Source organism: Monodon monoceros, unplaced genomic scaffold (assembly GCF_005190385.1).
Source record: "Monodon monoceros isolate NGI ecotype Baffin Bay Population unplaced genomic scaffold, NGI_Narwhal_1 Super_Scaffold_15, whole genome shotgun sequence".
Lineage (NCBI taxonomy): Eukaryota > Metazoa > Chordata > Mammalia > Artiodactyla > Monodontidae > Monodon > Monodon monoceros.
The window spans coordinates 59,294,472-59,317,275 of record NW_021703771.1 but is presented as its reverse complement, the minus strand read 5'-3'; the positions used below and the strand labels follow the sequence as shown (position 1 = coordinate 59,317,275).

Genomic DNA, 22,804 nt, shown 5'->3' with positions numbered 1-22,804 from the left:
CAAAAGTGTTTATTTTTCTCTTGTCTCTTCCTAATGGTTTTGATGCAATAAATAAATAAATAAATAAATAAACTTTCCATGCTAACACACAGCCTTAAGTCCTAATCAGTGTGACCTACTTTGCTAAAAGAAAACTGAAAATGTCTCACAATATTGAGTTCTAGGAGAGCTCCTTCCATATTTTAAAATAATGCCTATTGCTGATCTTCTTAAGCATTTAATACTAATTATACTACCTAAGCATTTAATCCTACCATGCTTCCATTCACTTCCTGATCTTGCACTTCCCTCCTATGGAACTAAATAAAAAAGAATGTCATCCAGGGAGAGCACCTCAGAATATCCAAGGACACGGCCATTCTCTAACATTTTCAGTCAGAGGGTGGATCCCTCCTTCATCCCACCGTTATCTTCTCCATTCTGACGTCCGCTGACCCTTCCTCCCTCTATGACAACTTGAGTCAATTCTCCACGGAGTCCTTTTCCCCCGGTCACCAACCACACACAAGCTTCCCCTTGTTTGAAAAAGGTGTTCCCTTCAATCACTCATCTGCTTCTCTTCTTTCAACATACAAACTTGCTCTTACTTCCTCATCATCTCTTCTGTGTTCAACCTCTGAGATGTCTCTACATCTTTTCTGTGTTCAACCTCTGTGTTGAACTCTAAAAGGACTGTGTCCCGAGGGGCCACCAATGGCCTTCTAATCAACAAATTAAATAGCCTTCTTCTCAGCCCCCATTCTGCTTGCCCTCTTGAAATGTCAGAAAGTGATGACCAATTCCTCCTGAAAGTTATTCTTGGACACTGGCTCTGAAGACAGTATTACCCTGACCTTCCTTTCTTTTCCCTATCTCAGTCTCTCCTGATCCATCTTCCTCCTTCCACTTCATAAACATGGTATTCTCCTAAGTGTATTCTCATCCTCCTGCCGTTTTGCCAGCTATAATTTCCCCTTATATACAGCACCTTAAAAAATACTGTTCTGCTCTATGTGACCAGCCTAGACATCTCCTCCATGGCACCACAGAGCTTTACCAGTTGCTAGTCTGACATGTTCTCCAAAGTTCTAAATTCAAACACATCTCTCTGATTACCTAAGTCACTGACACGTGGTCCTGAACTCTTACTGGTATCCCCTAAGCTTGAAACTCCAGGATAATCCTTGCCTTTTCCTTCTCCATATGTACCACGCACCTTCCTCCCATTAACCCTGTTGGTTAGTTACCCAAGTTCAGTAAAGCTTCAAGTTCTTTACATTGATTCTTTCCTAGCTTTCTTTCCACTGTCACACATTTAGGCCAGGAGTTGGCCACGTATGGTCCACAGCCTGCCACCTGTTTATGTAAAAAAAAGTTTTATTAGAACACAGCCATGCCCATTCACGTATGCGTTACCTATGGCTGCTCTCACACTCCACCAGCAGAGGTGAGGAGTTGTACAGAGACTACATGGCAAAAGCCAGACTTATTTACTGTCTTGACTTTGCCAAAAAAAGTTTCCTGCCCCTGGTTTAAGCCCTTTTCAGCTCACACATAAACTGCTTCAAGGGCCCCTAAACCATCCTTCGTGCCAAGTTGCACACCTTCACTAATCTTCCTACCATCTGGTTAATTTTCCTAAAACAACATTTTTAAAATACTATTCTCTTGCTCAAAAATTATGGGACTTTCCATTACATCCAAGATAAAGGTCCAAAGATAGAGCAGCATCTTATACATCTCTACACTTCATGTCTTGACAAGCATCATGCTGGTAACCCGGCACTATGTAAATACCGAAACTTGGCTTCAAAGACACTTCCAGTCTGGTCTCAGGACTTCTCAGCCAGAGTTCCCACCACTCTACATCTTCATCCCCATAAAGCTTCTCATTCAGTCATTCTAATCCATCTACAGTTCCTGGGCAGGCTTTACTGCCTTATATGTTGCACTTTTGAGTTTTCATTCCTGCTATTCACCAGGCCAGGATAGGTCCTATTGTGTCCATACAGTTCCATCTTTTCTTTCAAGATCAAGTTAACATATGACCTAGCCTATCTAGAATTCCTTTCTTGACCTTTGTTGAACAGACTTTCCCTGCTGATAGCATAGTACTTATTATTCTATACTGTTAACTTGGCAATGTTGTTTTGCTTAAGTTCTGTATTATCATGTGTTTGTCTTTTCATCCCAGTTCCCTCAATAATTTAATATAGCATATTAATGTTCAGGTAAACTTCCTCAAACATTTCGCAGGGAATAAATATATAAACAAATAACTCATTGAAAGTAGACATAATATAGATCAGTGATGCTTGCCTCCCCCCAGAAGACATCTGTCCACGGCTAGGGACATTTTTCATTGACTGTCACTAAAGAAAGAGAGTGGGGGAGGGGAGGAAGAAGGTGCTACTGACATCTCGTGGGTAGATACCAAAATGCTTCTAAACATTGTCCAATGCACAGGATAGCCCCCACTACAAAGAATTACCCCACCCGAACGTCAGTAATGCTGAAGCTGAGTATCCCTGAGTAGATCAATTCTTTGCTAAGCTGGGATGCATAGAAACATCATATCTAGGGCTTCCCTGGTGGTGCAGTGGTTGAGAGTCCGCCTGCCGATGCAGGGGACACGGGTTCGTGCCCCGGTCCGGGAAGATCCCACATGCCGCGGAGCGGCTGGGCCCGTGAGCCATGGCCGCTGAGCCTGCGTGTCCGGAGCCTGTGCTCCGCAACAGGAGAGGCCACAACAGTGAGAGGCCCGCGTACCGCAAAAACAAAAACAAAAACAAACAAACAAAAAAGAAACATCATATCTACAAACACAGCAATAGGAATGTAATACTTGTTGACTATTTTCTTCTAAATATTTATGGGTTTTTGTTTCTTGGACAGAAAATGCAAAGAAGTGAATGATGTTTGAATACCTATTCGGCTGTATGCTGGCTTTTTCTCCCGAGAGGGGCAAATCCAGTAACCAGTAACTCAGGCATAATATATGATCCTTAGGAAATTTGAAAGAAAGCACATCAAAGGAGAATTCACTGACTTTGGCAACGTATACTAGCTGCGGCATACCTCAGTGCTTACAGGTGTTATGGTAGTAGGACAAAGACGCTGTCTTATGTAAACTGTCATCTCTTTAACGTCTAAATTTGAATGCCCCAGAGCTCAGTCCTTTCAATTTGTCTCTATCTAGACTTCATCTCTTGGTGATCTCAACCAATAATAGTTCTTTAAATACCATCAATACCCTGGAGCCTCCCAAATTTATTTCAAGTCCAACCTTCTCTCCTGGGTTCCATATGGTTACAACTAACTGACTCCCTCAACATTTCCACTCATTTTTCAAATATCAGGTAAAACTTATTATGACCCTATTAACTCAGTTGCTTAATACTCTCCTGGGAAGCTGTCCTCCATTCAGGGCCTCAGCAATTCAATCTTCCTCCATCTTGGAGCTCTGCCATCTTTACCTGCTACCCTCCTCCTCATTCTCCACACTAGGCAAACATAGAGACTAAAGAATCATGCACAGGCTTCTCACTGCCTCAGCCTGGAAATAATACACACATCACTTCCCCTAAACTAGCCATATCGTCCTGTCTAAATGTAAGGAGGCTAGGAAGTGTAGTCCCGGATGCACCAGAAAAGAGAAGTATGAGACAGGGTTGGTGAAAACACGGCAATGTCTCTGCTGCCATGTCTAAAATTGAACTCCTGATCTCCAACCCTCAACCTGTTCCTTCTAACTCATTCTATCTCAGTAAATGCCCAACTCCATCCTTCCCACTGCTTAGAACAAAGACCTGGAAGTCAAGGTCTTTCCTTCTTTCTCTCACAATCCACATCCAATCCATCAGCAAGTCATCTTGGCTCTACATTCAAACCATATCCTGAACCCAGCCATTTCTCACCATTTCTACTGCTATTTTGTCCATTTCACACCTGGATACTTAGAATAGCCCAGTTTCTACTCTTGACCTCATATGGCCCATTTTCAACATAGCAGAAAGGATGATCTTTTAAAAACGTAAGTCCTATCGTGTCATCCCTAAGCTCAAAACCCTCGAATTGCTTCACATGTCACTCAGAGCAAAGCTCAAGCTCTTACAATGGCCTAATGACCTCTACACAACCTGTACTCCTCACCTCCACACTCCCATTCTGATCACTTCCTTATCTCCGCCTTGATTTCTCCACCACTGCCACCACCACTGGCCTCCTTTTTATTCCTTGACTGTATCAGACATGGTGCCATCTCACTTCTTTCACAGTTGCTGTTCCTTCTAACCAAAATCCACTTTCCCCAGATATCCACATGGCTTCTTCAAATCTTTGCACAATGCCATCTTCTCAGTGAGATCCCCCTGACTACTCCCCCAAAACTGCAACTTGCTCCACCCGTACATCTTAGCTCCAGAACTTCCTATCCTCCTCTCTGCTTTATTTGGTTTTTCTGGCCGCACTATTACTTTCTAGTATATAATACTGGTTTCCTGTTCATCTCTCCCCACTAGAATATAATAAGTTCCATGAAAATAATATTTGTCTACTTTGTCCACCAAGTATTTCCACCATCTAAAACTATGCTTCAAATATAGCAGTTCCTCACAAGCATTCACTGAATAAATTAGTAGCTACTGTCCAAATCTCATTTTAAAATAACTCTAGAACATCTTACAATCACATATTAAACTAAAAGTTTGGGCAGGACAGAAACTGTGATATATTTATCTTTTAATCCTTAGTTTAACAAATTTCCTGAAAGAGGGTGAGAAATTTTTATTTGTTTAATTGAGTTTGTTGAATTATCATCAATTTTCACATACTCTTCTATCTTACCACTCCCTGTTCTAAAGATTTAGTGACGACAGTTGTGCAATTGATTTATAATCGTAGTGGAATAACTTACATTTCTCTCCACAATATTTAAAACTTCTGCTCTTTGTTTAAATAAGTTGAGATTAAGTTGAGTTTCAATCCATATTTTAAGATACCAAATGTATTGAAGGGTCTGAAAGCCATTTAAGTTGATGAAAGCAGGTAAGATAATGTGTGCAGCAGCATGGATTCTGGAATAAGACTTGGCGAGCTCACACTCCATCAGCACAGCTTTCTAGCGGTCACAACCTTGAATGTGATCTCTAAGCTCAGCATCAGTGTGCTCTCCTTTCAGTCGGGGTTATGACGGAGGCTGCCACCTGGGGCTGTTGTGTGGTTTAATGAGATGAGTCACACAAAGCACTTAGCATGACAGCTATCAGTGAATGCAAGCTGTTTTCATTAGTGAATATTTTCCATTTGGCATATACCTTATAGCAAAAGTTACGTTACATTAATTTTCCCACTTCTCAAAATTATCAAAGCATGAAAAAAACAGATTATATTTCTATCATAAATAGTCACTTTTATTTTAATTCATAAGGTAGAATTATTGGACAATCAATATACCATATGTAAGTTGTAAATTTAGATAAGACACTTCTGGTACCCAAAGATATCATCGCTCTCATTTGCACCTATACTATGCAAACAAAGTGCTCAAAGCTGGATAACTACCCAGCTCAGGATCAGCAAGTATGTGCTTTGGTGCCACCCCTCCTCCCTACCAAGTTCATGGCAGATTGCACTCTACTGATAATGTTACTCTTCCAATGAGCCAGGAGGTAGCTTTAGGGTTCTTTTCCACATAGTTGCCACAAACTGATCGGAGCTGACAGAAGAAAAGTCTAATATTTACTCTCTAGATCTTGACAAATGGTATGCGATTACAACCCGTATTCTGTATAATATGGAGCTTTCCTTCTCTCTCTCTTTACATGTGTGTGTGTATTCTAAAATTTGTGGAAAAGTTTTACTAAATTAAGTTATAATTTTAGAAGGTCATAGAAGATAATAATTCATGGAATCTTCCTGTGAATCTTCATAAGCTCATGCAAAAATATAGAAATTCAAAGTTAGAAAATTGCTTAAAATGAAAGAGCAAGTCTCAATGACTAATAAAAATTAAAATGTATTTAACGTATCTACTTGGTAATTTCACCGTTTAGGTACTCTATTATCTAAATGCAAAGCAAAGCCATAATTGGCAATTGGGAGTTACAATAGTTCTGAAATTGATTCAGCTTTAAGCAGAATTCCACTGAATTCTGAAGTATATTGTCCAGTTGGGTGGTATAAAAAATACATATTGTAAATATGGTTCTTTTGACTAGTTAAAAGGACAAGTTCTTCCAGATTTGTAGCCTCAAAAACAATAACCTGATTTCGGTTAGATCTGAATAAAATACACTGTATGCATGATCTAAAATCAGTTAGACTATCCAAGAAAAAAGCAATAGAAGAGTAATAGGATTTCCAGATATTGATAATGCTACATTATCAAAAATGAAATAGTGATTTAAACTGAAACTAATAAAAATAATTCTTTTCTACATAGTGTTGAAACACTGATAGAAGTTGGTGATTCGGAAGCTCTACATCTAGATGATAAGTTTGATGGTATATTCAATTCCATACAACAGCTAGAAAACTGTCTAAATGGCTCAGAGAGCACCTCAGGTTTTAAAGATGTGCTAGTGGCTGTAGGCAAAGATGATAATATGGAATCTCTAAGAACGAACAGCTGAGGAATAATCTAAAATCATTTGGTATTCCAGGGGTGAAAAACAGAGACAGAAAAGAGATTAATTTATTAAACTAACTAGAATTTTAATATGTATTATTAAATTAGCAGGTTTGATGCAAGAAAATAAATACTATTAATATCTACATATATATGAACTTCTAAAAATACTGCTGAAATATATGATGCAAAATATGTATCCAATGGATGTGACTTAATTTAGACATCATTAGTTGAAATATGTCATCAGTAATATAAATTAACTGATTCAGTAACAATGTTTTGCATATGTAGGAAAAGTCAGGCCCTTAATGTTTTAATATTAGGGAATGCAACTGTACCATAAACTGTAACTAATTTTATCTAATGAGTAGCCACTAATATTTTATTGTATAACATATACTACATAAAATTAACAAACAGCATGTTTTCAACCTTCTAGCTTGATGATTAATTTAGGTCAGACTCCCTCTCACTTCTTTTTTTTTTTTTTTTTTTTTTGCGGTACGCGGGCCTCTCACTGTTGTGGCCTCTCCCGCTGCGGGGCACAGGCTCCGGACATGCAGGCCCAGCGGCCATGGCTCACGGGCCCAGCTGCTCTGAGGCATGTGGGATCCTCCCGGACCAGGCACGAACCCATGACCCCCTGCATCGGCAGGCGGACTCTCAACCACTGCGCCACCAGGGAAGCCCCCCTCTCACTTTGATATGAATGAATCAGACCAGAAAAAATCTGTGGGACTCTTTAGCACCACCAAAGTAAGACTTTAAAATACCTCAGTGTATAAAGATACTATAGGAGCTATAAAAACATAAATATTGCTCAGCCTTTATTTGAATACAAGGAATATAATATATTTCAGAGTATCAAATGAACTTCTGATTATCAGTATAAATACTGTTTTGTATAATCTAGATTCATATTTATTAACAAGAGCAACATTTCCTTAAAAACTGTAACAAGCTATAATTGGATATAACAAACTGCTACTAAATAATTATGAAGTTCTAATAAAGAACTTCAGACAAATATGAAAGTTAAATCTTAGTTTAATTGCTTACCTCTTAAAATTTCCTAGATTCTCTAAGCCATACTGCAAAAAATGATCCAGATATAATGAAAAAAAAAAAAAATTAAGGACCAAATTTTGTTTTGATCACATGCTGTTAAACTAGTGTTATATGCAATTTTTTTTAATGTTAAGTGATACATGAATTCATGAGTCAGTAATCCATTCTGAGAATAACATTTTGGCTTTCTAAAATTTGTCAGGCTGTTCATTAACATACCTTACCAACAGTATATAAAAGCTTTTGAAGAAAACATTTATTGAATGTCAGCAAGAATTGTGCTAAGAAGTATGGATACAAGATGAACAAGACCCACTATTACTCTTAAGTAGTTTATAATCTAGTAGAGAGGCAAATAAACAGATAAGATTTCAGTTCTGTGGGGTAAGTCCTGGGATAGAGGTAAATGCCAAAGGGTACAGCAGCACATTGTAGAGGCCCCTGACCCAGCGTGGCTGACAGCGCGGGGAAGAAGGAGGCTACCTGAGAGGCTTGTTCAGAGGGAGTGAAGCCCTCAGTGACTCTTCGAGATTTACAAGTTCTCCGGTGGGGAAGAAGTCCGTATGGGAAGAGGCTATAGCGCTAGCAAATGCATAGAAACCACAGACTCTGCAAGATTCAGGGAACTGAAAGAAGCCAGAAATAAGACTAGAGATACAGACAAGCAATTAAGTCTGTGTGCTTTACTATACACACTTGGGATTTTCTCTTGAAGGCAAGAAAAGGCCTGGGAAGGATATTAAGTAGAATAATGATGGGATTAGGTATGTAAATTAGGAAGGCCACTCTAGAAACAAAACAGAAAAAGACAGTTAAGAGATAAAAATAAAGATCCAAAATAAGGATACAGAGATAAGAGAACAACTTTGCGAGATATTAAAAATTAAGAATGGATAGGACTTTGAGATGGGGATGCAGGAGCAAAGGATGACTACCTGTTTTCTGAATTAACGTACTCAGTAGCTGATGATGCCATCCACTGCGATGGGAAGTAATGGAATAGAGGAGAAAGAGGGGAAAATTGTGAGAGGAGAGCTGCTGAGAGTCCACAGACCTCTGTGCTTCCAGTCAGGGATGGCTGCCAGAAGGTAGCTGAATATGCAACAATGAACACACATACTCACTAAAGACCATATGAATATATCAGGCTATTGTAATATTTGCTAACATTTATTGAGTTTTTACTCTAAGGAAGCCATGTGCTGAGTCCTTCTTATAACATCTTTTTATTATCCTCCCCACTCTGCAGTTGAGGAAGAGTTTGAGAAATTTCCCAATGGTATTTAAGTGTCAGAGATGTCTGATTTCACAACTCAAGTCCTTACCTTACGTTGTATCATGCAAAATCCATTCATTACAGGTTTTAGGACTAGATAACAGTGGGTTCAACTCTAATCTCTGCTACTTAAGAGTTGTTTGAGCTTAATAGTCTCTAAACCACAGTTTCCTTATCTGTAAAATGGTGACCATAACAAACACATTACAAGGATACGGCAAGGATGGGAGAGAATATACAGAAAATGCTAGATGTGCATTAAGTGCGCAAACTGGCACCTATTGTTATGTCTATGCCTAGAGAAAAAAAAACTCTTTCTTGAAGTAAAATAGCTATGATCTAAGTAAATTCCCTTTCATCTTATTATGAGCTCTCTTTTAATTTCACCCTATTTGTTCTATATCTTAATAAACACTAAGTATCATTTTTCAAAAAACTTTGAGACATTAATCAATATACTCTGGAAGATTTAAAGATTTCATTCAAACAAGAATCATTTCAATGTAATGGGAGTTGATTCTATAGTGAGGAAAGTCCAAATAAGAAAACTCAATTGTGATAAGGCATGGAGAGAGCTTTGGACTTGGAGTCAGAAGACCATTGCAAAGTCCCAACTCTCACTTGGGACTTAACAGACTCAAGTGTCCCTTTGCACATGGACAAGATGAACAGATGAGCCTGTATGTTCTTATAAGTCTAAGAATGCTGAAGAAGAAGGCTTTATGACGTTTATAAAAACCAAAGCAATTAAGCCATGAACACTTGATGCAAACTTCAAGTTTCCTGTGGTTTAAAGCAGAAGTGCCCACTCTTGATGGCCTATCAAACCACTCCACAGATCAGGAGCTGTCAATCTGACTCTGACGGGATCATAACCCTCAGACGGAGAGTTCAGTGTTGGCGAAGGAAAAGAGAAAGGGAGAATGCAGAGCAATCTTTCCTTCTCTCAAAATCTCTCTCATTCTCACCACCGATTCAGCAGCTGGGTTTGAGCTGAGGTCACCCAAGACTTCTGATTCTCAAACCTGGCTGAATATTAACAACACTGAGAACTTATTTTTTTTTTAAATACTGAGTTCCACAGCCCTAAAATATCACTGAAGGAAACTCTATACAATTTACAAGTGCTGGGTTTCACTTTGTAAAAGGTGGTATGAAGCATTTGGGGTAATAACCTCACTCTAATGGTAAACCTAAAACTATTTTCTCTTTAACCTCTTTTAACTGTATTGAAGCAAAAATTTGTTCTTAAGTATATACACACCCTAAGGTAATTAACTGGATCAACCATCCCTGTTTGCACAGACTCCACCTGCTTTAGCTTTGAAAATTCTATGTCCCAGGAAATTCCTGGGTCTCTGGAAAACAGGGACAGTTGGTCAGTCTAACACAGACACACACACACACTCACGCATACTTGCACACATGGACACAAACTTTTAAGTAATCCTCAGTGTGTTAGAACAAAGTACAGATAGACAGTAGTCCTCTCATGAAGCATCGCCACCAAGATCATGTCATCATTCACTCAGGTACGTATATGGTCACACTTACAGACCTCTGACGCCACTGGGATCCAAAAACATAAAATGGCACGGCGACATATCATCGTGCTCACTATCGTCCCTTTTGCTAGAGTTTACACTACCAATACTTATAATTCAATAACCAGAATTTAAAAAAAACTACCTTGAAGCCCCTGCCTACCAACTGCCTTTTGTCTACTTTTGTAAAAACTCGAGCCATTTCTGAGGAATAATATCTCTACTATTTGACAGATTTTTTAATAGCCTTATGGCTTTGTAATTTTTTGTTACATTTTTCCTGTAATGATGCCATGTGAAATTAAATAATAATATAATATACAAAGAAATTAGATAATGGTCATGATGTCTGTCTGTAAATTAAAAACTTGATTAGCATTTCATCTAAATGAAATACTTAATAGAAAATAAATTAAATTAACTTAGAATGGCATGTATACACCAGAACACACATTATTCTGACTTTTTAAATTGAACTTGTTATAGAAATCGTTTCTAGAACCACATTATTATACACCAATACACTGTCCTCTATTGCCTGATGGAAACATGAGACTTTAAGTTCAAGTCATAATTATACAAGCTAATGGAGACTAGCATCAGTCTGCATAACACACACGTAGTAAGTACACGTATCTCCTTACTTGTGACATCACTAGTTGTCTGTGGGAGAACAGCTTGGGCCGCAGTTGGCAGAACTGTGGGATTGTGGGGGAAGATCTCCCACTGACGCCAGTTCTACACACTAGAGAACTAGTGTCATGGAGACACTACTAATAAGTTAGGAGGAAAGGCCATATAAATCCTTTCCCTTTGATAAATCCGAATCTTAAAATGGTTGCCACCAATCTCGTGCATTCTTCACTCTCCAAAGAGCTTAGCAAATAAGGAAATCCCTTCAGGACTGTGGTCACCATCCTTGAAATGAACAATAAGCATGCCAGTAATATGCTTCTCCTTTCATGCTTCTGACATTCAACAACACATGCACTATTCAAGCACATCTGGAATAAAACCCAACAAGGGAGGTGTGTAAAGATGTTGAGACTGTCAAAACACTCGGCATGATTTCAATGCCCTCATCTTTCTACCACTGGCTTTACAAGTAGACAATCAAGGAACACCTCAAAACATGATATCATTAATCAGAAAGAGTATACATTTCCAAAGGTCTGTTTTATGATCTTGAAAGAGGATTTAAAAATCAACTAAAAAATAACAAAAAACTTGCTTTTTACAATATATTCTTTTTAGTATGATTTTGAGTAGCCTTACCACAACATTTTTCAGCAAAACTGAGATTGAATTAAGACTTACTGATTGTTCATTTAAATCCTGGGAGTCTTCCATGTGGTTTTCTTACTTCTCCTGCCACTCCCAAGTAGAAGCAGCTTCCTTCAATTAAAAATGGACTACCTAAAACAAAAAGATGAAAACAAAGTGGAAAAATGAAAAAGTTATCTTTCGAAATTATTTGTAAAATTACCAAAACTTTGATTTACATGATAGTTGGTAATCTGTAAAAGCATTATTTTTAAAGAACAAAATTCATTATCTCCGTATCTGATAGAAATAATGATCTTGAAAATCACATCACAGTAAAACTGAGATATATAAACAGCTACTCAGGCATCCTGCAGATAAGGAAAAACATCTGAGGACAGCTTCAGAGACCCAGGCTGTAATAAACACCTAGTCTGCTATTTTGCTGAGAGAGGTCTGTCATTAAGCAATTGACAGATTAAAAATTAAAAGTCTGCATTAACCATTCATTTTCTAAGGCACATAAAATTGAAAACATATAATGTGTATTTTAATATGACAGCTCTCTATTACAGGAAAATTTGTCTTAATCGCCAGACTCAGTTCTAAAACTTATAATGTTATAAAATGCACGCCCAATTTTTAAAAGAGAATGAAAATAAGACTATTATGCTAAAGAAGGTATTAGAGAAGTATGTGGGAAGGACAACTGGTCAGTAAACTACTAAAAAACAATTCATCTTTACTCCATATCATATATTAAAAATTTTCTAGGCAAACTGAAGTTTTAAAAAAGTCTAAGAAAAATAGGCATATATATTTTTAATTCCCAGATAGAGAAGACTTATATAATAAAAGCAATGGAATAGAAAACAAAAAAGCCAAACACCCCCTTGAGTTCCCCACACACACAAATAATCACAATTAAAAGATACATGAAAATATAAAAAGAAGTATCTCCGCAAATATCAAACTCAATGGGCTAATGTCCTTAACATACAAAGAGCTCTTACAATCCAAATAGAAAGGCACACACACCCCTACAGAAAAATGCTCAATCACCGCAAAACGATGTTCAGACTCACAAATAAATGAAATGTACTTTAAAATAGCAACGATACATTTCTAGCCCTTCATATTCTAGTTCTAAAATAAAATTAAAAGAATATGAGAGATTAAAAAAGATTTATATAAAAAGTGTTCATCACAGGCATAAACAGATATAAATTATTAAATGCACATTTCAAGGAATATTTGGTGACATCAAAAATTTCTGAGAATATAATTTCAGTGCAAAATAAGTATTCAAATCTGCAGAAACAATATGTTCCCAATTCAGTTTATTGAACATTCAACATATGCAAGTGTTTTGCTCAGTTTTACACATTCCCTACTACAACCAGGTAGGCGTGGTTTTAATTTCTGCTTTGCATTATGGTCTACAATAAACCTGTTACTTTCCTTATTAGAACACAAGACATTTTAAAGTGTAAATTGTTTTATGCATAGACAAGCACAGAGACACAGATCAAACATTTTTTTCTAATTTTTTTCTGATTTTCTCAATTTTTTTCTAATTTTAATTTTTTAATTTTTAAAAGTCATAAAATGGTAATGGTAACATGTAATGTGATAGTCTCAGTTAGATACTGATTGAGAATACTGCAAAACCAGAAAAGTGTCATTTTAAAGAAAAGCACAATTTTAAAGTGCATTTAAGATGGGAAGGGGGAAGTGTAGATATTAAGGCACACTGAGGTGTTGCAGTATACATCCAAATTCAGCAGGATAGGTAGGCAAGAAGTTCTAGATTTAAAGATGTCATTCTTTGTGTTGGAGGTGGACCTGAGAAACGGTGACTGGAAAAAGGCCAACTCTTTTCCTTTTACCTCACACCTCCATCTTTCTTCTCCCATTCTCCCCCATCTCCTCCTTATGGACCCTCATATCACATCTGGGTCTCTCTCTCTGTTCCTGCTTCCTGCTGATCTCTTGCTTGCTCCTCCTATCCTAGCAGACCTCCTGATCCTTGGCCCTGCACACTGTCCCCTCCCCTGGTGACCAGGACCTCCCCGGCTCAGCCTCACCTTGGATATGGTGCACACCTTAGGATGTATGGCCACCAGTCTAATTGATGCTGACCTGCTAAGACTCAACACCTACCAGCATCATGAGCCCTTCCTCTCTCCTCCAGGAGGGAATCTTGATGGATCATATCCTTTTGATGGATGATCCATCACGCCATTTTCTCCTCACTACCTGGATAACAAATTAGCCAAACACTCTCATGAAGGGGAGAATCTGATGTTCCTTTTCATTCTAGTAGATGGGTAAGATGAATGGTAAAAACACTGTACCATAGTACAAAGGGAAGGGACACTATATTCAGCTATGTAAAACAAAAAAACAAAACAAAAAATCTGTATTTGTATTTCTGAATAGAGAAAAACAGACCCAAAGGTGAAAGGACACAACAGATTATGAAAAATATCTTCAATAAATATTACAAAACTTTGTGACCTTGAGAACAAAGAAATTGGTAAGGAAAAGTTAAAGAACCTTTTAAGGTACTTAAGCAAGGATGTGAAAATACAGATCATTATTTTAAATGTAAATAATAAATAAACATTTAGAAAAGTGTTCACTTTCACAGTTGCCAAAATATGTAAACTTAAGCAACAAGCATACATTTTGGATTCCTGTATACATCTTCAATAACTAAACCATTTTAAATATTACTAACACCCAGTGTTGGAAAGGGTACAGTGAAAAAGCTGTCCTCATTCAACTGCCACTGATAATGTCAAGTTTTCTAATATTTTTAGAAAGCAGTCTGTCACTGCATTTTAAAATATACTTAAACTTTTTTACTCAATAACTTTCCTAAGGAGTAAACTATTCCACTCCAAAAGTCACAAGGTATTCACTACAGTGTTATTCATAATACAAACTAGAAGCAGCCTCATCTTTGTAGAGCATTGATTAAACAAATTATGGTCAGTAAGTTTAATATAATATAATTTAAGGATCGAAAGTATAATTATAAAAATGACATGGAAAGGGCTTCCCTGGTGGCACAGTGGTTGAGAGTCCGCCTGCCGATGCAGGGGACACGGGTTCGTGCCCTGGTCCGGGAAGATCCCACATGCCGCGGAGCGGCTGGGCCCGTGAGCCATGGCCGCTGAGCCTGCGCGTCCGGAGCCTGTGCTCTGCAGCGGGAGAGGCCACAACAGTGAGAGGCCCGCGTACCGCAAAAAAAAAAAAAAAAAAAAAAAAGGGGGTTAAGAGACTACATTCCCCCCACCCATGTTCCAAATGTCTAGTCTATTCCTAGGGAAAGATGTAAAGATTGCAGGCCATCCAAACTCTTGTTCTAGCCCCTGTGCAGACTCTGCAATGGGGACAGAGGTGTGTGGATAGTCCCATCCGTAACCTCTGGCACAGCCCCCTTTTAACCCAGGTGGGAGCTTTGGAGGATTTATTACACGTGCAGAGTTCCCTGGGCCAAGGGAGGTGTCACTCCATTGTATTCCATCATTCAGAACAGCTAACCTACTGTTTGACTTGCAGATTATCAAACTTCAAGTTAATTTTCAAAAACATTTGTGTACCAAATTAAGGCTTACTTGCATGGGGTTATATATACACCTATTACACTGACCCATATTCAGCTTATAACACACTAGGTCCCCCAGGGCTTTCCGAGTGACACCAAATTACCTCAGTCTAATGACTCGTCACAATCTTTTCCAGTGGCTTAGGATGTGGGCCTGGGAAAGTACCAGGCTAGTCCTCCTTCAGTGGTAAAATCTCTAGGACATAGAACTTGGGAGCTCTTTACTGCCATGAGTAAAAAGCTGATATGCTAGGAAGAGACAGAGAGGAGCTGACCCAGAAAGAGAATCAAAAGCGGGAGACGGCAAGAAAGTCCTGGCAGAATTGAAGTCCCTGGATCCTGTTACTCCTGAAGCCTCACTGTCTCTCTTGCTCTTCCTGCTGCTTCGTTGTTCAATTCTTCCTTGGATTCCATGAGCGATCCTCATAATCTTCAATTAAATTCTCTCCTTTACTAAGCATATTGTCTCACATAAAACTGCAATTGTATAAGAAGTCTAACAACTTATATTCCCATTACATTCTTGAGATATTATAGCTGGGATCAACTGTCAATAAGGGCATTGCTTTCACATCCTCTGCACCAAGATCCCATCATTTCCCTACAAATTTCATTAATGGGTCTGTAAAGCTGGGTCAGGCACTGGCTGGTTTCAACTGCTCAGGCAGCATGCCAGAGAGGGAAGCCAACAGCACAAAGAACACCTAGCTCCAATTCTATGGCCATCTGTTCAGAGAGGTAAGATGGGCATTCTGTGACCATGCACATGACTCTTGTCCCTGCTTATACAAAAGGAAAACAGCAAAGGTGTCCAAGAAACAGATCTGGGTGAACAGTAATGCCTGACTTCAATCGCCTTAAATGAAGCCAAGCTACAAAGTAGATGCTGAGCTATTTTTGAACTGTTTACAAAGATAGGGCATGGACTTTGCAAAATGGTCCATTTAACACAAAATGTTTAAAAATAATGTGGTTAACTTCTCATGCTAAAAAATTATAACAAGCAGAATTTCATGATAATCATCTGGGTCCTTAGTGATAGGTGCATTTGATAGCAGTTATCTTCCTGGAATTATAAATTACCATCACTTGGTTTTTGACAATAAGGGCCAGCCAAGGTTTTCTATTTTGTTTGTGTCTGCTAACTGTTGATGGTTGGCTAGTCAACTTAGAAAACATAGACGCAGTTGTAACCAGCTGGTCTCAGAGACACATCTAAAAGAATTCTGAGCTCGGGCAACTTTTATTACACCTACAAACTCAGACCGACTCTGTAAACCTACTTTCCTTTTCGCGTGTTGCCCCTGTTGTTCCTCCCAAACTACACTTCACACTGACTGTTTCTGTATTCACTGTGAATTGTTCATCTAACTGGCTCTCCTGTAGCCTGGCAGAAAAAAAACTACCTGAGCCCTTCTTTATAAACAGTCTGATTTTTTCTCAGCCATAAACCTCTCTTCCATATCTAGGAACGCTTTCTGATGAAGAATATAGGACCACATGCATTACTGAACACACACCTGCTGCCTTTACACACTTCTGGAGAAAAATGTGTTGCAAATTTAAAAGAATTGAAGAATACATCTTCTAAGTTTAGTATTCAACTCTTGAAACCCTGGAAGTCTAAAAAATGGCTTGCTGGAGGAAATATACATTTAGTGATTCCTAGTAAAGACTTTTGGAATAAAACAAGTCTATATGTGAGTCCTTGTTTTACTACTGGATAGCTGTATGGCCTTGGGATACTTTGTCAATACCTCCAAATATCATTGTCTTCATCCATAAAATAGAGACAATAATAATACCTGCATTATATTTTGTGAAGATTAAATAAAATCATGTATTTTAAAAATGGAAGCCATTTACTAGTGACAGAGTGGAAGAAAAATTCTGCTTTTTTATTCATTCTTCATATAATGAATCAAAATATTTTAAGTTTCTGCCATACTGTGGAATTCTACCTATGTAAGTTCTGTGAAAATGATTTTTAACTCTGTTCAATTAAGAATATTATACTGATCAGTTATTTTCGGAAACTGCATGAACTATCTACGTATAGGTAGTTAGCAGCCAAAGTCACCAGTCTTTAACAAATTCTCTGAACTCACATTAATTTGTAAAAATGAACAATTATTTGATTTTTGATATTTTGATCAAGTAATTAGCCTTTACCTCTTTTGAGTTTGCCATTCTACGTAGCATCAAAATTGTGAGTGGTTTCTTTAGCACTGAGAGACTGATGCTTCCAATAACAGAATTATGGATGAGTATGTGAAAGAGAAGGGAACACATTTCCAGAAAAAAAAGCAAGAGAGGAATGGACATTCAGTGTGAATAGGATGCCAAGAAGTTCTTAGCATCCCAAGAATTGGCAAAAGCAGGAGTAAAGTGCTAAATATTAGTGAATAAATACAATCTGTTGTTACTGTATTTTGATATCTTTAAAACACAAAAAAAGAATGGCAAATGTGATATAATTGCAAAAACACATCTACTTCAAATTTCTGAAAAATAGGGAACAGCAACTGGAGTTAAGGGGCAACTTGAAGGCTGTTGTGATGACCTAGATAAGAAATCAGGAGAACCTGGACTGATATGGCTGCTGAAAGAAGCCTGGAGAAAAGGTGGATATGGGGGAAAACATGGAAGACCAATCAACAGGACACTGAAAATATACGAACGTACTGTAACCAACAAGGCAAATATAACTTGCAGGTGTCGCACCTGGATTCTTGAGAAATTGGCGATACGGAAAAGTGGAGCAGAAAAGATATGTTTGTGTGTTATTGTTTTTGTTGTCATTATGTTCATTTATAAAAATGGGCAGAAAACAGCAAGAGGCAATGCATGAAGGAGAAATTCTGAGAAGTTTGTCTCTTTTACTGAAGGAGGGCTAGAAAAACTCAGCCCACCATCCTACTCAACAAGGAAGCTTGTCATGGGATAGAGCCTTTGGGAGAGAATAAAAGAAATAATTATTTGAGACAAATCAATACCTCAGCCTTGCACAAATGTAAATTCTAAATAGTTACTACGTTGCTACCATGGAAACCTCAAGCCAAAATATTAAAATCAAGACTGATCCAAAGGTTTGAAATCCCTAGACTGCAGGGGAGCAAATGAAAAATTGGTCCATAGGCCACAAAGGATTCTGAGAGAAAAATTCATCAAAAGTGATAAGCTACATCAGGAAACAAACACCACAGAGACAACAGATGCAACAACAGGGGGACTGGAATCCAAAAATTTGAGATTAATGACAGTCTGAACAGTATCACATAATAAGTATGCTTAAAACAATTAAAGAGACAGAAGAAATAGAAACAAAATAGTAAGAACCACAAATTACAAAAAGTAAATACACAAATTTGGAAAAGAACCATAAAAGTGTTTTTAAAAATATATCCATTGAAATTTCAAAACAGAAATGAATGAATTAAACAGCAGATTAGATTCAGCTAAGGAAACAATTTGTGAAGTAGAAGAAAAAACTCAGGAAGTATCCATCCCCACAGAGGAAATTAATGAAAACAAAAACAGCAGCAACAACACAAACATATCTTTTCCTCTCAAATCTTATATATCACCAATTTCTCAGGAATGAAGGTGTGACACCTGAAAGTCCTATTTTTTTTATTTTAAGGGTAGACTATCCAATGTATAACAAAGTAAACATGAGAGATATAAAATATAGCAGTAACTTTGACTTACTGAAAGACAAGTTACATGCTTGAATTGTGTCTATAGTGAATAATAGTTAAGAATTTAATTAAATATAATGCTATTTGCCTTCCTAAAATTTGGGACACCTAAGGAGAATTTTATTCATCTAGATTTTTTAATTGAGGCATCCAAGAAAGTTTGAATACCTTCTTTTCTCTCAACAAATTTCCCTATAGCATTGGAGTATAAAAGCATCCACTGACTTTGTAACTGCATTAAGAGTAGGATCACATTTACAAAATCTGCCATTATAGCTTCTAGAAATCCAAAGAATTTCCTAAAGGCTAAAGCTGAAAGAATTCATAAAATAATATCTCAAATATATTTGGTGTTGCTCTTCAATTCCATGTTTTGCTTCCCTGAAATATGTTTTGACTTTAAGGGCAAACTTAGAAAGAAAGAAAGAGAGAATATGAATGAAATCCATAGCACCTTATTTCTTTGTCTTGGGATATGAGGAGTATAGAAGAAAGTACTAGACTGATCATATGAGTTTTTAGGTACAATACTTAAAGCTTCTTAGCTCCACTGAATAGAACCATCTAATTCTCTTTCCTTCTGTCAATTCTTCCTTATATATTTGTTTAAAAGAATCTACCTTTCAGAACTTCTACTCTGGTCTGCCCACCAGAACCACAAAGCAGAAACTGAATCCCGCTTTCATATGTATAGCAGGCTATTAGCTATTAAGAGAGTGCTATCATTCATGTCACCCCTAAATCTTTCTTTCCTCAAGTTAAGTACCCCTAGTTAATAAGACTGTATCTTTAATTAAAAAACTCTTTGTTTCCCAACGGGAATTAGGGAGCAATTCAGTCAGCCACAAAAGCATAACTGCATAGGAAATGCATTAAACAGAAGGTAGATATGAAGTAGGTCATAGTACATCATTATTTTAAATTATAAATTGACATAAATCAATACAGATCAGCATTAATGTATAACAAATATTACATTCATACCCAGACAAAAAATGGAAAGGAAATCAAACTAGCTGAAATGGAAATTAGTAACAATAAATTTTCAGAGCTGTAAGAATGCTCCTTTGAGAAAGGCCCTAGGGGTTTTGTTTGTTTGCTGGTTTGTTCAAGACTGAATTATTCTCTGGAAAAATTAAGAAAAAAAAAGACTAATGTTTAAACTGCAGGAAGGTTGGTTTGCCTAGGACTTGGCCATACCTGAGCCTGTTTGTAGAATCTACGGGTTTGGTTCCCATAGCTCCAAGTGCCCTTGGGCCTCAGGACTGCCTTGGGAAAGAACTCTTCCACGGGAAGAGCTGGTGAGCCATAAAGCCAGAGCGAAGTCTGAGTCCTAAGTCTCAGGGCTGCAAGGACAGGACAAGAAAACAAACCAACCAAAAATGTGTTAAGTGAACTCTCTGGAGAAAAGATGAAGGACAGATGGCATCCCTCTGTCCTTTGGATTCTCTGTTATAGGGTGCTGTGCAGGGGGAAGATGCAATGTTTTGCTGATTTGAAGCTACCTGTGGCACCAGCTGTTCCATCAAGGAGAAGTGAGGTCTGACCCAGAGAAATACTATTTGCTTTTTTAATATGACAAAGGGTGGAGAAGAAAAAAAAAAATGAAGCGGGTGAAGAAAGCTGGGGAAAATACTGGTTAAATGAGTATGAAAAAGATCACAATGAATAGGAATTTAAAATATGAGACTTGAAACTCAGGAAGATGAGAGAGGAGCAGAATAATCGGCCCCCTCCTGATTAAACCAAATATAAAGACACCGGTTATAAAGATGCGGACGCTGGTCTTTCTGTACTTTTGATGGCTGTTGTGGTTTCTCCTGGTCATTACCCTGCTCCAGAGCTACCTGGAGCTTCCACCAAGCTCTTGTTCGAACGCTTGAACAAACTATATTAGCCCTGAAGAAGCATCAGATGCTTCTCACAGACACTGCTGTGGCCTGAATACAGACGATCCAACTTAGGTTTTAATGCCTTAATTTTTTTTTTCATAGTCATGAAAAAGAAAAATACAGTGAGTTTCTTTAAATAAAATATCCAAGATATATAAATGCACAATATTATTTATAGTCCCTACATTAAGACTGTATCTTGCGAAAACATGGTTTCCTGTATAACGTATGAATGAATGAACAAATAAGTAAATAAGGAAACACTCCTAAGGCACATGTCAGGAAATAGAAAACTTGAATTTCATGAAGTTTCAGACTGAATCAGGCAAACAGGATCATAGATTTCCGCGTCTGCCATGATTCAGTGTACGGCTTTGGGAAAACCTTGTCATTTCTCCATATTTCAGCTTCTCACCCTATAAAAGGAGTATGTGGCTTGAAATTTAATTCCCTCACAGCAGTGAGAGTTTTGATTCAACATTTATAAAAGGCTTTTTAGCTTCCCAGATTAATAGACAAAATACTGTGGTAGCTGTATAATCCACTTTCCAAAAAGTATAAAGGTAACTGGTCAAATGTGATGTAAAATAATACTTGACTTGAGAAATAAATACCAGTCATATTTATTACTCCTCCATTCTGTTTTCTAAGTAATAAAAATGATTTCTAACAGAAAAAGTATCAAATTAATATTGAAGCCAGTTGAAGTGTTATCATCGCAAGCTTACCTACGTTTGGGAGAAGGGGAGTTGTTTTATTTTTCCAGACTGTCCCGCGTGTTTATATGGTAAAGTCAGGAATGCTGGGTATGGTTTTGAAGGCCTCTAGCGTATTCGTTGGTTTCTGGCATTCTAATGCACTCTACTCTTATAACCATAAAAGTACTCTTGAGTGCTTCTGGAAATATGTAACAAATGCTTAATCAATTTAAGAGTGTTTTAACTGCATACATGAAATTTCTTGGGAGGAAAATGTTAGCTATTCTACACACATATAGTACTTAAGTTAGCAAGAGAGTTCCTTCTCAAAGGCACAGAGCAGTTTCCCCATAGTAATATAATTTTCAGTTTTATGTGCCTAAGTCCTATTGAATCCCTTAGAATAACAGGAAATTCTGCAGGAAGAAAAAACTCACAAAAATTGATAGCTATATTTACCCAATGCTGGAGGAATAAGTTAGCTATTTTGAGTTGGATTACTCTTTTAAGGCACTAGATGACCATTAAAGGTTAGCCAGAATCTTAATTAACCAGAAACTATAAGAATTGAATATTCTGGAGACAGACTTTTCTACATATAAGACTCTAACTAACAGTAAAGCCAACTGATTAACATACTTCATTTTAAACTTTATGTGTCATGATACTTTAGCCAGGACTTGAGTAGCAATTCTCTGGATTTTGATGCTTTCACTTTAATGTTCACATTAAACAGATTATGACATTTCCCAAATTTACAAATCAGAACACTGATAAGATACAGTTGGTATTTTGGTAATATTTAATAACATTCAAAATGGAGTGATCTCATTTATAGTAATACAATGTCTATGCCTTTCATCTACATGTTTAAAAGCTATAGTAATATATGTAAGGTGCTTAGAACTGTACCTGGCACATAGTTGGCTCTTAACAGAATAATAACATACAATTCCTCACAAATTCTCAACAATATCAGTGTTTCTCTTAACAATTCTTATAAATATTTTATGGTGCTAAGTAAAAACATGTCATGAATATTATATACACTGAGTTTTTTTCTTCCTACCAAGTGGTTTAAGAACTATGAATATATATAATAATCATTCATGTAACGGAGTAGTAACCATTCTTAA

General features: G+C 37.4%; 1 protein-coding gene across 2 annotated transcripts in view; it reads right to left on the bottom strand.

Moving 5' to 3' along the window:
* The window catches only part of EYA4 (EYA transcriptional coactivator and phosphatase 4), a 258,455-nt gene that overhangs the window by 220,922 nt on the left and 14,729 nt on the right, over positions 1–22,804 (bottom strand). For both annotated transcript variants that reach the window (XM_029223838.1, XM_029223836.1), the window contains exon 2: positions 11,816–11,914. In XM_029223838.1, the coding sequence (XP_029079671.1) occupies positions 11,816–11,848 (33 nt within the window). In that variant the 5' untranslated portion in view covers positions 11,849–11,914. The remainder of the gene's footprint in view (positions 1–11,815; positions 11,915–22,804) is intronic.